The sequence below is a fragment of the Octopus bimaculoides genome, chromosome 10 (genome assembly GCF_046866305.1).
Source record: "Octopus bimaculoides isolate indiv1 chromosome 10, ASM4686630v1, whole genome shotgun sequence".
Classification (NCBI taxonomy): Eukaryota; Metazoa; Mollusca; class Cephalopoda; order Octopoda; family Octopodidae; genus Octopus; species Octopus bimaculoides.
In genome coordinates this window covers 94,661,758-94,680,863 of record NC_142937.1, presented here as the reverse complement: position 1 = coordinate 94,680,863, position 19,106 = coordinate 94,661,758, and the positions used below count along the sequence as shown (strand labels likewise).

At 36.9% G+C, this 19,106-nt stretch overlaps 1 protein-coding gene across 7 annotated transcripts in view; it reads right to left on the bottom strand.

The window, feature by feature from the left end:
- The window catches only part of LOC106876564 (high affinity cAMP-specific and IBMX-insensitive 3',5'-cyclic phosphodiesterase 8B), a 290,747-nt gene that overhangs the window by 86,419 nt on the left and 185,222 nt on the right, over positions 1-19,106 (bottom strand). For all 7 annotated transcript variants that reach the window (XM_089359035.1, XM_014925160.3, XM_089359033.1 and 4 more), the window contains one exon: positions 3,559-3,749. In XM_089359035.1, coding sequence (XP_089215161.1) covers positions 3,559-3,749 — 191 coding nt within the window. The remainder of the gene's footprint in view (positions 1-3,558; positions 3,750-19,106) is intronic.

Here is a 19,106-nt window from a genome sequence, read left to right as displayed (position 1 = left end):
GACTGATGGCTTTTTGGAGTTGACTAGGTTAAGGGCTTAAATTTACCTGTGTTCTCTGCATCGCGCACAGGAATAGGTGTCTTTCATTGAAACTTAGTGTCATGTGACAGCGTCTATATAGAAATATGAAACGCATTTTGTGTTGTATTAATTTAGTTTTCCGAGACGGTTGCAAGGCCATAAAACTGTGTATCTTTGCACATTAACATAATTTGCATATTTGCTGCATTGTGAACGTTCTAAGATAGAGTTGCATGTATTGGGTTGAAAAATAACCATTCCTGCCAACAACAGGGTTCTATTTTCATGAATGTGACAAAAACAGTCATTTGAGAAAGATAAATTAATTGATTGCAAGAAGAAACGGTAAAATAAGGAGAAAAAAAGAAAAAAAACAACAACAACCAAAAAAAAAGAAAAGCAAATCAAAAGTAGGCAGGGAAGCTGTAACAGCTCGTTAGGTGGGAAGCAATAAGAATGGCCGTTGATGTCTGTATAATTGAATAGCATAACCATAGCAGTCACAGCTGTTGTACTACAAAGCCAGAGTTTCAGGTGCGTATATAAGTGTATATATACATGTGTGTCCGTGTGTCCATGAGTATGTGTGTTTGATTGAAGCCTGCTTCTACATATATATTTCTACTTGCACACACACACACACACACACACACACACACACACACGAACTTACATACATACGCACACACATACATACGTACGTACGTACACATACATACATGCATACATACATACACACACATACATACACACATACGTACATACATACACACATGCATACATGCATACATACATACATATACACATACGTATGTACACATACAGACATACACACATACATACATACATTACATACACAAACACATACATACATACATACGTATACATACACACACATCCATCTATGTGTGTGCAGTTAGATTAGTCGTGCTGATTTGCAGGGAAAGCTTTCCAGTGCAAACAATGTGTTGTCAGTGGACAATATGTTGTGGAAATGTAAGTGTTTCAGGCAGATGACTAGGTCAGTGAAAGGGCAAATAGATGGACACAGAAAGATACAAAAGGTGTCATTATTATCCTATGGTCAACTCACAGCTGGAAGGAGAAAAGATTAAAAGAATAACAACAACAACAATGATAACAAGAACTTAATAATAAACAGAAAAAGCCAATAATAGTCACAGATTTGTTGGTAATCCAAATGGGAAAAATTTGAATGTCACTTTTGTGTGTGAGAATCACATTCTGAAGAACTGGACTGAAGACAATGGCTTTTATTTATTTATTCATTTTTTTCTAAATTAGAAGAACTAATCATAGTTAATCTAAATATGAAGTCTGTAGACTGCTATACTTGCTTTCTTTTCCTGAAATTATGTATAAATTATAATTATACTTGTCTGGCTATACAAAGACTGGAATGTCTGTGGAAATGGTAAACCATGCAGCTTAGTTTCTAATTGTCTCCATACTCTGGGTTTCAATCCTGCTTAATTTGACAACAGTTTTTTTTTTCTCATTCTTCTTAGGTCAATAGAATAATTGAATTCTCTGAGAGTCAGCCTAAAGTAATGCTGTTGCTTAGACCCAACCCTGACCCAATAAACTTACAAATGAAGACATTCCAGCCGTAACCATTCCGTCTCTTCCTTCAGACCCAGTCTATCTAGAACTACATTATCCTATAGTTCATCCCATTTTTTAAAGTCTGTGATTTGAAGGGCATTTGGCTGCTGTCAGGCCATGTCATGTCATAGAAGTTCTCTCATTATTTTTTATTTGCTGTATTCAAAAGAATGGACAGTGATTCTGGTCTTTGCAGATTTGAGGAACAGAAGAATAGAAATAGTAGCAGTAGAAAAGACAGAGACATAAGATGGTACATCCGTGGGCTAGAGGCTGGAGCATCCCTATCAGTGATTTTATGTTGGTCAGTCAAATGGCTTTTCTCTGGATATGGTCCAGGTTGACTGTGCGTGTAAAGCTGGACCAACCCAAAAGTGGGATCCGTACTGTCATTGATGTTAGTCAAAAGAGAGCATTGGCATAAAATTAAAGTTTATTTTTGTCCCTGCTACAGTTAGAGAAATGACTGAAGACCTCACAATCTCATTTTCTCACTTGTGTATTTTAGGTGTTGTAGTTTTAGAATTTGTTTTATAGCACAGTGGAGGAAAGGTAGCTAGTTTTGAGACTGTTCAAAAGAAGGGAGAGACCTGGCCCAAATGCTAGAAACAAAGTGTAGTTCATGAGAGGCATCCAAGGGTCTGGTGGTGATGCTAAACCAGTTCTGCCACTCAATAACAAGAAAGGTTCCTCCAAAAGGTTTCCATCTACTAAATTCCATTTACAATGCATTGGTTTGCAGTAGTTTGTGATGGAAGACATCAACCCAGATGCTGTACAGTGTGGGGGGGGGGGGGCTGAGCACAAAAACAATTGGTTAAGAAACATAGTCATTAACTATGGAGTTGAAAATCAATATTTCTGTATAAGAAGTAAGTTCAACAGGAAAAGAGAGCTTCGAATGTTGGGCCTCACAGAGGCAATGACAAAAGACCGGAACCTCTGGAGGTATGCTGTGACTGAGAAGACCCGACAAATAAAGTGAGTCCACAACTGTAACCTACACCAGTGTCATGTAACCAGCCCACTCAAAAAGTACCTTGGACTGTAGGGCGACATGCTGTGCTTGAGGAGACCTATTGAGTCAAGTACATCAACATCAAAATCAAAATCAAATCAAATGGAAATTGTAGTTGTGACCCCCGTGCCAGTAGCACATAAAAAGCACCATCCGAACATGGTTGATGCCAGTGCCGCCTTGACTGGCTTCCGTGCTGGTGGCACGTAAAAAGCACCACTACGTAAAAAGCTGGTCGATGCCAGCTCCTCTGACCCCTGTGCCAATGGCACGTAAAAAGCACCCACTACACTCTCTGAGTGGTTGGTGTTAGGAAGTGCATCCAGCTGTAGAAATACTGCCAGATCAGATTGAGGCCTGGTGCAGCCTCCTGGCTTTCCAGACCCCAGTTTAACTGCCAGCATGGAAAACAGACGTTAAACGATGATTATGTTATTAGTGGAAATCCTTGTTCACTAATAATGTCCTTAAGAAAATTACCACTACGAAGACATCCCTCATTTTTAGCTCTACCACCCGTAAGAAAGAAAATTTGCTTCTACGATGAGATTAAGCAGAGTGAAAGCAGTCATTGTGGGATCTCATTAATGGCATCATTTTAAGGTGTGTCAAAGAAAGAATTTAATAAATAGTTGTGAGGTACATGGTATAATGTAGTTATTTGTGTGTCCTGATCTCGATAAAGAGTCAGGGTGCATGGCTTGTGTAGGCAATCCATATCTAGAATCACTGGCATGATTAATGTTCTTGAACAATTAGAAGCAGATAACTGATGGCTACAGCCCCCATTCACCCCTCATTTACCAGAAAATTAGAGTCTAACGTAATGACTCGTCTTTCCTTCATGGAATTTGATGATTGTTATAAAGAAGAAGAAAGAAAGAAAGACTAACCTGCAAACTTGCTCAGAGTCCAGTATTTTACTCTGGCGTTGGTCAATGATCACAATATCGTAATGACACTCTCTGTAACACTCAATAGCAGCTTCAGCAGATCGCACCACAAATAAATCATATTTCAGCCGATTGGCAGCCATTTGAAAAGCATCACATTGTGAGTCTTCCTTTGGGAATACAAGCAGCACCTACAAAGAGTAAATCGTAGAAACGAATTTGTAATAAGACTGGTATTAAATCAAGAGACACCAATAATATGCTGGTTGTTTTATTGATGATGCATTATCATGTTTGGAAAGACAAGCAGTTATCTACAAACAGTGATGAATGGACAGCATTTGTAATAAAACTCACCATTGTCATCATCACTGTTATTTTAATGTCCACTTTTTCATACCCACATGGGTCAGATGGAATTCTTTGAAGCATGTTTTCTTTGATAGGATCCTCTTCTTGTTGCCAACTCGCACTGATTTCTCAGCAAAGTAATATTGTCCAGACATGTTTTTTTTTTTTTTACAGAAGACTGAAGACGAATGAAATCACTTGTGTGAGGGTGATGCTCATTCAGAACCATCACATGATGTCAGGAGAAGGACACACACACACACACACACACACACACACACACACACACAATCGCACACACAGACACACACATATGGGTGTGTCTTGCAAATTACATGGCAATGTCCCTAGTGTTGGTAGCAAAAACAAAAAGTACCCAGTCCATTTTGTAAAGTGGTTGGTATTAGAAACCAACGGCAGCAGCAGCAGCGGTGGCGGCGGCGGTGGTGAAACTGATTCTGCAGTAAATCAAATGCCCATAATTAACTTTTCAACAAAACACCTACTCAAAGATTATCTACCAAAAGTTTAATGGTGTTCTCTGAATGAAAGGGAATAGGATTGAAGAATACTTTCTGATTTTCTCTTTTATTTCAGTCAAGGATTGTGTTGAAAGGATTATTGGATAACAAAAGATGGAATGGTAGATCCTATGTGAACGTTTTGGCTTTAGTAAATTTCATCAACTTTACACCGTTTGTTTGGCATTAGACACATTTGACAGCTCCGTGATGTTTTGGTAATTCTGCTGATAAATGGCTGCAAACTGTTGGTGATTTTATTACGGATAAATATTCCATAATGTCATCATGTATGATGATTTATGTCTGCTGGACTTTTTGAATTTATATTGGCATCATTTGTATAATTATTGTGACTAATTATGTACTTGTGGCTTTTACAGTTTCATCTTTCATCAGAAAATTACAGAAAATTACTGATATGACATGAAAAGATTGTCTTTGATTTGGTCAATAGTACATTCCATTGTAGATGATTTGGAGAGAAACTTTTCACTGGCGCCAACAGTTTGGTTTATCCATTAAAGGACAAAGACTTGTTCCAGAAGGTAAGTTTTATTGGATATTCTGTACAAATCTGACTGAAATGTCCCATCCCTTTACGTAAGTATTTTGTATCTCTCTCCAAGAATCCTCCAAATGTTGCAGAGAGATATGAATGAAGGAACAAATATATAAACTTCTCTGAATACCTCATCAGTCACATTACTGTGTATTCACATCATCATTGTTGTTTAACGTCTGCTTTCCATGCTGGTATGGGTTGGACGTCTTGACAGGAACTGGTAAGGCTACAGGCCACACCAGGGTCTACAGTCGGATGCCCTTCCTAATGCCAACGACTTTATTGAGTGCATAGGGTGCTTTTTATGCTATGATCAGTGCTTTTTACATGGCATCAGCACCCACACCAATGCTTTTTATGTGGTTTTAGAATCTCCATTCTGCGGTGGTGGGCAGGTCTTCTTGAGAACAACAATACACCACATTACTTTTAGGCTAACCCTTGTATTTGCATATTACTCTGTAATGATGATTATTACTGAATTATGTATGAAGATTTTGGGGGCTGAATTGGGCTACAAAGCAAACAGCATATTATTGTGTTATATAGTACAATGTAATAGTAATTACTATGTTAGACATAGTACCATGGTATATAATGATAGAATGTTATATGTACTATGTGATATCATATAATAGTATCACAATATACATCGAGTGTCTGTTACAATCATGCTTATTACTGGTCAGTATTGGAGCCAGTGGTCGGTGTTGGGGTCAGTAGTTAGCATGGGGTAGGGGAGTCAGTGGTCAGTATCATCATCATCATCTCAAAACCACCACCACTATCATCATTTATATTGAATAGAAATGAAAAGTGGTCAGTGGTGACTTTTAAATACTTCAGCTTTTCCAAACTATTATCATTTAAATGCTAAAGAGTACCATTTAAATGCTAAAGAGTACCATTTAAATGCTAAAGAGTACAATGCTAAGAGTACCATAAGTAAGTCCCAATATAAGTTATAGTAAATTTCTAGTTTGGATCAATTTATAGTTTGGCTAAACAAGCTGTAGACATTGGACAAGTTGACCAGATATATTTTATTCCACCTCAGTCTAGCATGGAATGTCCATAGCTGGGAGGCAGCTGACCCTGTAAAATTATATACTTTTTGCTCATTTCTTCTTAAAATAACATAGAATTGTTTTTGGACAGGCCTGATACGTTTCCAGTTGGTAAAAGTTTTCATGAGAATATTTCATTAATATTCCTTATGTTTGGAATGGATTTAACATCAGAATTATTTTTCGTACATTTATCCCAAGGCAATCTTTCCTGTGGATGGTTTTTATGTATTGTTTTAACAACAACTTCATGTGTAATAAAAAGGTAGGACAGTTACGGATCCTCTCTTGTAAAATATGTCATCGTTGACATCTTCAATCTCATCTTGGGAGACAGAAAGGGCTAAGGTATTTGCTGTCTCATTTGTTTAGCATGTATTTAATAGCTATCTCTTGCTCTTGGAATATAAATACATAATCCCCAAAGTGATGTAACAATCATAAGCCTGAGAGAGAAAGAGAGAGAAAGAGAGAGAGAGAGAGAGAGAGAGAGAGAGATAGAGAGAGAGAGAGAGAGAGAATACTTCCTCTTAATATCTTCATTATTCTTAAGTTTCCAGCAAACAGCCATGTATAAAACATTTTATAGAAAATGTCACCAGGAACTGAATCATTTGTCAAGGCATTTGCTTCCCGTTTCCTAAGATGTTACTCTTCTCACTTCTAAGCATTTAGTTAATATATTTCAGAGATGTGCTTGTCTAGAAAGTGATTTGATCTGAGATCATGTGTTAAAACGAAAATAATTACATCATCGGTGACACATATTATTATCCTTTTATCAAAACTACACAAAAAAGCTGTTAACTTCACACTTAAATATTTATATTTGGTGTCCAAATTTTCATTGCAGCTTCAACCTGGTCAACTGATGCAGTTTTGCAGCATCTAGTCTGAGGTAAAGTCAGCATAGAGAGGTTTCAGGGTTAGGAATAATTTTTTTCTGCATCAAAAAAGGTCAGGTGCTCTTTGAAATATAATTATTCATCAGACTGCTATGATAGTGATGATATAACAGTAAAGGTAATAACACATTTGTTTATCGGATGCTGTACTAGTCATCATATATGCAACAACACTGCATGTAATCCATCTGGATGGATCTTTCATTATTTCTGAGATAGAATCTTTTAATATTATTATTTCTGTGGAAGATTCCAGTTGCCGTTAAGATCTGAAGGGTTTTAATATGAATGGAACAGGTTTCCTCTATTGTCCAGTTAAGTATCTGAAATGTTTGCAGAGGCAGCAGTACTAAAAGAGCATTCTGAGATATTATCTTATTGTAAGAAAAGAACTCTGGTTGTAACATTTTTGAAAGTCATCAACATTGCCATTTTACAACCATTTTCCATGCTTGGATGGGAATATCAAAAACCAATATCCTAAGCCATATTTTGGAGATCATAAAGAGAATGTTGATGATGTCAAGGTCTTTTATTTAAAAGGCAGTTTCCCCACCCTAACAAAATACCTATAATGATTGTTTCTTTAAGCCAAATCCACCCCTCACCCCACTCAATTTACATCAGCTGGAAATATTAAATCCAGATGTTTCTCAGCAATGGCAGAGATCTAATCTACATCTTAAAATCATCTACAAAGGAATTATGGCTTACATTAGTGTCTCTTTCTTCTGCAGACCCTAGATTCTTACTACTAAATCATAAGAGAAATAATAGTGGATTTGGTCCCTGTTCTCCTGCTTCCTGACTTCATGGTTGCTCATCCTTTGTGTAATACTTAGGCAGAATCAGCATGACACAGATTTTGACAAAGCTGTAATTTAGAATTGCAGTCACAATTCATCTAACGAGCTTCTATACAATTTCTGTCTACTTAATTTCATTTACATAGTATGGGTCAACCAAAGGCTTGAGAAAATGACCCCTATGCAAGATGTCATACATCTGGGATCACATGGTTGTTAAGTAAACTTCTTAACCATTCAACCATCCTGCATTTACTGTTTGTAAAGTGGGGGCGCAATGGCCAAGTGGTGAGGGCAGCAGACTCATGGTCGTAGGATCACGGTTTTGATTCCCAGACCAGGCGTTGTGAGTGTTTATTGAGCAAAAACACCCAAAGCTCCACAAGGCTCCAGCAGGAGGTGGTGATGGCAAACCCTGCTGTACTCTTTCACCACAACTTTCTCTCACTCTTACTTCCTGTTCCTTATCCCACTGTGTCACGTTGAATATCCCCGAGAACTACGTTAAGGGTACATGTGTCTGTGGAGTGCTCAGCCACTTGCACGTTAATTTCACAAGCAGGTTGTTCCATTGATCGGATCAACTGGAAACATTGTCATCATAAATGACAGAGTGCCATAACTGTTTGTAATGTTTATGTCAACAAGAAGCTTGTAGTTTTTTGCTAAGTCAATATTTTCATTCTTGGATATGAGATTCGTCCATTGCATAGCAAAAATTGGCAGAATTATTAAAGTATTGAATAGAATGCCTTGTGATACTGAATCCTCCTGAGTTCAATTGCAACTGAGGCTAGTTTTGCCTTTCAACCTTTCAGGGTCAATTTAGGGCAGTAGATTGGTAGAACTGTAAGAAAACCAGATTCCTTGCAGTGTTTGTTCCTGCTCTTTGTAATCTGATTTCAAATCCTGCTCAGCCTACTCAGGAGGTAGTCATAATTGATCATCTACTTCAGCACTATCGTCCGGCCCTTTGGGTGACTTTAGTGAACCAGACACTGTTGAGAACATTCAGACTGAACCAGGTCTGGTTTTATGATAAATTCCTCCCAGCTGCTTTTATGGTTCTGTAAAGGGTCCATAGGTTCTACCTTCTTTCCTGATTAAAAGACTAAAAAAAGTAAAGGAAAAAAGAAATGATTTAAATATTGTCAGCTTGGTGCGTTTGTTTAGCCTTCCATAGAACTTGTAAACAGAAACACAAATGAAATTCTTCAGAATGTTAATAACCTGAACCAGTCTCCAGCTGTTGGGTAGCCATCTCACACCTTCCCATCATGCAACTCTGCCACAGCTTCCAGTCTTAAATGAATGGATGTAAATATTTTCTTTCCATAGTTCTCTTTATTCACTCTATACGACAATTAATGCTGATTCATTGTGATTCATAATTGATATTTAATCATATTTAATTAATATCTATCATTATCTGCCTACTTTTTGGCCAAGATTTAATCCAACTTCAATGGAGAAACACAAAAGACTTAGAATGACCTTCAAATTTAAATGAATGAGATACTTTTTTTTATATATTTACCTAACAATATGCTTATATACATACATACACACACACACACACACACACACACATATATATATATATATATATATATATGCTTTGAGAAAGAGAGAAACAGAGAGAGAGAAGGAGGAGAGATAATTACATTTACAAACATGAATCTAGCAATTATATATTAATGCAGTCACGAATGTATATATTCTAAGTTATACACATAGAGGTATATCATCACCATCACCATCATCATCATCACCATCATGACCATCATCATCATCACCATCGTCGTCGTCGTCATCGTCGTCGTCATCATCATCATCCTCATCTCCTTCACCAGTAACTCTTAAGTCCAGTTTGTTATCATGCATAAAGAAAGCAGAAGCTTATCTGCCTTTTGTGTGTTAACTAGGAAGGTTTGGTGTGAAGGGGAGGAGAGGAGAGAGAGAGAGAGAAAGGGAGGGAGAGAGAAAGGGAGAGAGAGAGAGAAAGGGAGGGAGAGAGAGAAAGGGAGAGAGAGAGAAAGGGAGAGAGGCTGATCTACCCTGAAATACTAAACACTGAAGGTATGTGTGTGTGTGTGTGTGTGTGTGTGTGTGTGTGTGTGTGTGTGTGTGTGTGTGTGTGTGTGTGAGACAGACAAACAGACAGAAGAAAAGGGAGGATGGGTTGCAGGAGTGAAGCGGAGAGGGAGGAGGAAGTGGTCAGTGGAAAGGTTACAGAAGAAAAGACAAGAAAATGGTTTCTTAAAACAGCAGGAAGAAATTTTAGTGGAGGGGAGAAATGTGTTGAGCTTCCTTTCCCAGGGGGATATTAGATGTAGTGATGATGATGATGGTGATGATGGTGGTGGTGGTGATGATGATGTGGAAGAGGAGGAGGAGGAGGAGGGGAGAGGGGGATAAATATCCATCAAATGTAAATAATGTACACAATTCCTCATCTCTTAAATATAGAACTGAACAACAACAACACAGCTAACCAAAGAGAAATTTCTCTCAGTTGTCACCAACAATAGCTTAAGTCAGACAAGAATCACTGGTGGTAGTTTAGCATCTGAATGATCGAATATTAATGAAATGGAATATCTTTGGCAAAAAACTTATAGTTTTTCCAAAGATACAACAACAGATTATTAATTATCAAGAGAGTTGAGACATACAAAATTATCTTTAGCAGTTCACTTCAAAGATTAACGATGTTTGTAGTTCTTAATGACTTCAATTTGTGTGGGAGAGTTTCGTTTGTTTCCAGACCAGATTTTAAAAGGATCTCAGAGTAACACAAACTAAAATCAACTGCTCCTTATTTTGCAACTTGGAAATCTTATCGAATAATGAATATGAAATAATGTTCATAACTTCATTGGACACCATAAAGACATTTAGGTGTCAAACTTAAACTCTAAACATGAACTAATGCAGAGATAACAACATTAATCCTTCACTTCCGCCAGATTCTTTCTCCAACTCCTGTCAGTCATTGCCAAATAAAAGCAAAGATTTTCTTTCATTTTGCACCAAAATAAAATGTAAACACGAAAGGAGTGCCAGCATTTGACGAATTTTGACTGATGGACAACACACCAAATATTGAATTTCTAGAACATTAGCCATCATGTGACAGATGCGTTTGGAAGTATACATTTGCCAGCATGAGTTAATAACAAGAAATATGGCAAACAATGATTACAATTCAAGTTTTTATCAAATTCCTTGGTGCTTAAACAAAATGAGGAAATGAATACTAATTACCAAAAGGAAAAAACTTATTACCTTAAAATAAAATAAAATATAATAAATTTGTTATTTATGGTGGGAGTCCTTCCATAGCTACTGTATCATTTACTCCCTCTCCTACTCTGTTTCTATGACTCTTTTTTGTATGTGTAGTGTTCCTTTATTCATTGCCTGTCACCAAGCCTAGTATAGACATTCCTCCTGCATCTCTTGTACTAACTCTCCATATCTCTCTTTTTCTTCTCTCTGTATGATGTAAGGCATGATTGAAGAAAACAACCAACCAACCAACATTTATACTGGCAATTATTTTACAGAGATTAACAAGACATAATATTAATTTGAAATAATTTGTGCTAATTGCTGACACATGAACACCCTGGTAATATAAAGTGCCATATCAATGTCATTTAGCATTTTGACTGCCTTAAATTTAAAATGCAAGAGAAAGAAAGAGAAACAAACAAAAAATATTGGCAAAGTTTAGATTATGTCATGGAAGCAGAATAAAAAGTTTAGGAAATTCTTTGGTTAAGTAGGTGTAGACTTCTTTTTTTTTTTTTTAAGTCCATTTGGAGAAGCAAGTTATCTTCATTGTTCAGCTAAAAGCAATGTGCAGTTAATGGAGAACAGACTTTAAGAAACATGTTCAGTGATAAGTGATTTAACAGGAGATAAGAGTCAAATAGATTGGGTACAACTGAAGAAATCATTGATGATAATAATAATAATAATAATAATAATAATAATAATAATAATAATAATAATAATAATAATAATAATAATAATGATGATGATGATGATGATGATGATGATCCTTTCTACTATAGGCACACAGCCTGGATTTTGTGGGGAGGGGGATCACATCAACTCCAGTATGCAACTGGTACTTAATTTATTGACCTTGACAGGATGAAAGGCAAAGTCAACCTCGGTGGAATTTGAACTCAGAATGTAATGGCAGATGAAATACCGCTAAGCTTTTCACCCGGTGCCCTAATGTTTCTGCCAGCTCGCTGCCTTGATGATGATGATGATGATGATGATGATGATGATGATGATGATCTTTTCTGTTATAGGCACAAGGCCTAAAATTTTAAGGGTAGGGGTTAGTTGGTTACATCAGTCCCAGCGCTCAACTGGTGCTTAATTTTATTGAAGCCATTATTATTATTCAGGTCACTGCCGGGAATAAATCTTGGAATCTTGGGATTGGTAGCCCATGCTCTTAACCACTACGCCATATGCCCATGGGCAATTATGGAACTTCTCCTCTAGTTCCAATAATGACTCAGCAATTAGAGCAAGGTCATCAGCATAGAGGGGCTCTCAGGGGCAGCATGTCTCAAATTCCTCTGTTATTGCCTGGAGGACTATGATAAATAGGAGGGAGCTAAGGACCCCTACCTCTACCTGGAATTCTTCACTGTACTCATTGCCAACCCTCACCTTACTGACAGCGTCCCTGTACATGGCTCGCACAGCTCTCACTAACCATTCTTTTATCCCTAGTTTCCTCATTGATCACCAGATAAGGGATCGGGGGAACCCTGTCAAAGGCTTTCCCCATGTCAACAAAAGCCAGGTACAAAGGTTTATCCTTGGCTAGGTATTTCTCCTGCAGCTGTTTTGAAATGATGAAATGCAAAGCTGGTCTTGGCAGGATTTGATCTCAGGAAATAAACTGTTTGCAAAATTATCACAAAGCAAGGCATTTTTGCCAACACATTCACAATTCTGCCATACACACACGCACCCCTTCCCCCACATACATACATATATATATATATATATACACACACACACATATACATAGAGAGAGAAATAAAACTCCACACACACACACTTACAAAGTAAAGCCTAACAGCAGTTTTGTGTGTTTTGCTGGCTCTTGGCTTTGTCATACTTGGTTGATGCTTCAATAAATGTTTGACTGTTTTTACACATAACCGGACATAAAAAAAAAGAAATATTACACACACACACACACACACACGTGTGTGTGTGTGTATTCAACTTCAAACCAGCCCAACACCATTAGATGTAAAGACCGTTGAATTTAGGCAAAGATAATCATCGTATGAAACTCTTGTCCTAAACACACCCTCTTCCTTCCCCCCCCCCCCTCTCGATATCCTACAGATGTTTGACACATTTGCTCATTCTCTGCTGAAATACTAAAGACTAATAATTGATAACACACAAGCTGACATCTCTGTTTTCAGCATCTGACGCTGATGTCAACCTTTCCACTGAACCGCTATGATAGTCTCGGTAACCTTTTGAAAACACATCCATAATCTTAACCACCATCAACATTGGAGAAGTTTCCAGACTTTTTCCTTGATACCTAATAACTTTGAGAGGAAAAAACAAAAGGAAAGAAAGAAGCTTGTTTGAAATTCTCTGGAAATCAAAACAAATCAATGTTCAGACGTTTTGATTTTTTATCAGCCATTGTCATCATTTACTAAGAGAACTAGGTTTTTAAATGAATGAATGAACTTGCATCTGAGGGGACTAATTAGGGTCTGTGTCATGAAATATGATATGCTTTTATGTTGTGAAGCATAGAGGGGAGTTGTGAGTTTGTCAGAAATGTGCTATAGGGAGAAGGGGAGGAGTTATGAGTTTGAAGTAGTGTTGTGAGGCAGACAGAGGGGGAAGTTTTGAGTTTGAAGTACTGTGTTGTGAGACAGATGGTGAAGTTGTGAGTCTGTCTGAAATACTGTGTTGTGAAGAGGAGAGGAGTTGTGAGTCTGAAGTATTAAGTATTGTGATGTGGGGAGGAGAGGAGAGTTGTGAGTGGAAATATATTGTCTCTTATGAATATATTCTGATCCATTCATGCATGACATTCATTTTCACCATTAAACCAATCATGTATGACAGCCACCCTGAATACTGAACCTATGATGGTGACTTTCACTATTCCTGCCATACACCTCTGACATTAATTCTAAATATTCAACCTATGACTTTCCAAATGACCATCACCACTATGTGTTCCACCATCTCATTGAGCACAATATCACTACCACGTGACCCCATTTCAACAGCAACAGCAGCAACAATAACAGAAACAACTACATCAACATCACTCTATTGTTTACTGTTTCTACACCAATATCATGGCTGTCCATATTGAACGACATCCAAAACCCAAAGGAAATTCATATTGAAATTTGCTCAAATATACAAAAGAAAAATATTACGTGTGTCGCTCTGTCTTCTTTTTTCCTTGTTTACTTACAATGTTATGGAAGCAACCCTTTTGCGATATGAACTAAGAAGAAATGCTGCTAATGGAAAACAATATATATATATATATATATATATATATATATATATATATATATAGATAGATAGATAGATAGATAGATATATATGATGTGTTATGAAAATAAGTTTAAGTAAATAGGAGCAGAGCTAGAGAATGGTTAAAATTGGAAATATTAAAGTGTCTGTAAAGCAAACCATAATGAACAGAAAAAAAGTCAGCGCTGGGTCACTGGAATAACTCCAACACTCATCAGAAAATTTTATGATTTTTGCGGGGAATTCTCCATGGAAGACAGAGAAATCATGTTATGATAAACAGAAAGGGAAACAAACAACTTGGCAATAATTAGGTTTTAGTCTCATTATGGGAATTAATTGTTTTCTAATTGCTATGGTAGTCACACTGAAGAAAGGTTTCAGTTTAATTTTAAATCGAGCATTTGTTTGTTTTAATAATGGCTTCATTTCACAGAACTTTCCTGATTGACAATATCTTGTTTTTGACAATTTTGGTAGCAAGTTTGCTAGAATATGTTCTGATTCATCAAACTGTCTTTGCATAGTGATGTATTAGCAAAGGACGCATTAATGAAAATGGTTATTAGAATCAGCTTTGTGGACCATTTGGCAATGAAAACCCATTGTTCCCAACAGACAGGATAAAGTGAATAAATAAATAAATAAAAAAGAAGATTTGGGCGACACTGGAACAAAGATCAACAGCAGACATTTGAAAAGTCAACGTAACAACCATTTAATTGTAGTAATATTCTAGGACTACAAACATTCTGGAGATATACCTACAAATTCAGACACACCTAAAAAAAAAAAAATAATGATAACTAATAAATGAAAACTATAAACCTGTTTTAACTAGTAAAACAGATTTGAATATTAAACAGTTACATCTACTTTGAAGTTCCACATTAAAAAGACAAAAAACAAAAAACTAGAAATATTTATAGGTGCAGGCGAGGCTGTGTGGTAAGTAGCTTGCTTACCAACCACATGGTTCCAGGTTCAGTACCACTGCGTGGCACCTTGGGCAAGTGTCTTCTTCTACAGCCTTTGGTCGACCAAAGCCTTGTGAGTGGATTTGGTAGACGGAAACTGAAAGAAGCCCATTGTATATATGTATGTATATATATATATATATATATATATGTGTGTATATGTTTGTGTGTCTGTGTTTGTCATCCCAACATCGATCGATAACCAATGCTGGTGTGTTTACGTCCCCAATAGAATAAGTACTAGGCTTCCAAAAAATAAGTCTTGGGGTTGATTTGCTCGACTAAAAGGTGGTGCTCCAGCATGGCCACAGTCAAATGACTGAAACAAGTAAAAGAGTAAAAGAATATGTCAGAATTAAAAGGTCATTTACTAGAATTGTTTGATTTATTTAGTTTATATTGTGGAAAGAAGATTTATTTTGCCAAGCTGAAAGTCTGATTTCTAGCAACACTCAATAAGACCAACATCCTCTCCCCACCACACAAACACAATCAGACACACAGACAAAGTCTTCCGGTTAACTTGAAACACCTCTATTGACCTTCACCTTGAGACATAATGTTAAGCATTATAATTCCAGCTCACAAATCACTAAATTTATTGAAAATTCTACACTGTTCACACAAAATAAATAATGCATAATAGATACAAGCAGTATATTAATCTGTAGCTTCTCTCCTAAGCCAGTTCTGTATTTATAATTAATCTTCATAAACTATAAATTATAAACCATCTAAAGCAAAGGTAGTCAATCTTTTGTAGTTCAGCATCCCTCTATGCATGTGTGTGTGTGTGTGTGTGTGTGTGTGTGTGTGTTTGTTTACATTTGCACCTTTCTGAATATTGCAAGCTACAAGTGGTGACGTTGTTGTCATTTCTCCTGTAAATAAAATCATCTGTTAACTTTGTAACTTAGAACAATTGTAAAATAAGATCCATCTCTTGAAAGCCAGTTAAGGGTTAGTGACAGGAAGAGCATCTGACCATCAAATAATGCTTCAATAATACATTTGTCCAACCCAAAATAAAACTGAATAAAATGAAAAAAGTCTATCAAACAATGTGGTCTTCCATATATGCTTCTGTGTATACAAGCATGCATTTTTGTATGCATATATGTGTACACACATACACACATGCATGTACATATGTATGTATATGCATATGTCCCTGTCATTACATGTGTGATGTCATTACGCATGTGAATCTGTATGTTTTGACTTAAGTGTGTGTACATAGAGATAGAACTGCATAACTAGATGTGTGTATACACGTTTGCTACATGCTAAACTTCTTGAATGTTTTACATATTTTGATTGTGTTTTGATAACTGTAATCTTTTGATTAGCCATGGTCTCTCTGGCATTTTGAAACCTGTTTGTGTGTATGCATGTATGCATGTATTCATGTAATCATGTATTTATGTGCAGAGGAGAACACAGAATGTACATAGTAAAACAAGAGACTTTCAGTAAGAAACGAGAGGAGATGTTTGTCCCAGATCAAATTTAACGCTTAAACAATATCAAACTTCCCTTTGCTTTAAACAGACATCAATTTCCTGTTATTTTGGCATTTGAGATGGCCATTAACAAATGAAATATATTTTCACTTTTACTTTTGTAATCACTGTTAATGCATTTCGGATGGATATATCTGATGCCATTATTGAGGTAATACTAATCCGTATAAGAGTTGCCTTGCGGAAAAAACAATTAAAAGACATTGAAGCATAGATAAACATATAGGAGGGCAGAGGAAATATGCCTCAACAAAGTCTGACTGAGCCATGCTAGCATGGAAAAGCAAACACTAAAATGATGATGGTGATTCATGGGAGTTAAAAATAGGGATGTAATAGAAAAAGCAATATAATTGGGCCCCAAGGTGGCAAGCTGGCAGAATCGTAAGCATGCCGGGCGAAAAAGGATTTCTTCTGACTCTTGAGGTTTTGGGTTCAAATTCTGCTGAGGCTGACTTTGCCTTTCATCCTTTCAGGGTCAATAGAGTTAAAACCAGTCGAGCATTTGTAAAAGATGGAGGTTGTGAAAGTGAGAAAGGGGTTTGCAATACTGACAAAGAAGCAGAGGCTTCACGGATGGAGAAGGTGAATTCTAATGTGGAATATATCATCATTGTCATCATTGTTTTCCATCCATGTTTCCGTACTTGCAGTGTCTTTAATGAAGTCCACCTTGTTACAAGTATCTGGATTAAGAAGAGTCTGAGGATAGCTTTCTCCTCTCCATTCCACCTCTTTCAGGGACAATGGTAAAAGTAACTAAGCTACAAAAATATTTTAAACTATGAGAATTCCTGATCTTAGGTCTAAGCTTTGAATTGCTATGGCAACTCAGCAATCCTTATAATAGTAAAACTCAAAAGTTGTTTGTCTGTTTGCGTGTTCTGGAATTTTAACACAAACAGTATATTTGTGGCTACAGAATGTTTTGATTAATGGAGTCTTGCATGGTAGCAGCCCTTTTGCAGAAAATAAGCTGCAGTGGATTCCTAGGCAGCAGAAAGCTCAAACATGAAGGAATTGGTCCCATGTTATATCAATATAGAAAAGAAGCTTTGCTCCATTGATGGATAGCAGGTAACAGAGAATATAGCATGCAAAGACACACACACACACACACTGAGGGAGGGAGAGAGAAAAAGAGAGAAAAAAAGAGAGAGAATGTAGAGACTAAGGAAGAAGAAGATTACTGTTCTGCTGCAGTAAAGAGATATAAGTGTCGTGGTGTTCATTAAACAAAGTATGCGTAAGTTTGAGTCTGACAATATATATATATATATATATATATATATATATATGGGTTGTCCCATAAATAATGCAGTTTTTTTCAATGTACATATGTCGTCATCATCATCATCATCATTTAACGTCCATTGTAATTGCTGGCATGGGTTGGATGGTTTGACCAGAGCTGGCACCTGGGGAGCTGCACCAGGTTCCAGTCTGATTTGGCATGGTTTTCTATGGCTGGATGCCCTTCCTAACACCAACCACTCCAAGACTGTCCATTTGCATGGCACCAGTATCTGCCACCACTGCAGTTTTGCTCGGCTTGAGGGGTCTTCTTCTCAAGCATGACATAATGCCCAAAGGTCTTGGTCATTGCTCCATGAGGCTGAACTCTTGAAAACAACTGCAGCATGGAAGGTGTTTTTGTGTGTTTTTAAACGGCTTATAAACACCTTCCACACTGCAGTTGTTATATATATATAACCATTATGATTTAATGTTACATACAATATGTTTATATATCACTGACTCATAAAAACGCATTTAACAAACACAAACACATAATATCAACAGAAGAATGGTCATTTTTTACACTTAGTGTCCACTCTCTCTCTCTCTTTCTCCCCCTCCCTCCTTTTCTCTCTCTTTCATGCTAACAATTTTGCTCATTCACATTGTGTGTGTGTGTGTGTGTGTGTGTGTGTGTGTGCGTGAGATCATCCTCCTCATCATCATCATCATTGTCGTTGTCATACTGGTAAGATTAGACAGGTTGTTACTATCAGAGTCAGTCCATCTATTTCCAGGGAAACTGTTTTTGTCATTTATGTGTATGTATACACACACACACACACACACACACACACACACACACACACACACACACTGTTTGTGTATATATGTATGTGTATGTGTCATGTGTCTATTTACTGTCAGTTATGGCAATACACAATATCTAAAGATGTAAGAAAAAACAACAAAAAAACCGATCTGTTGCAAGAGATACAAATAATATAAATATTGTGTTTGGAAT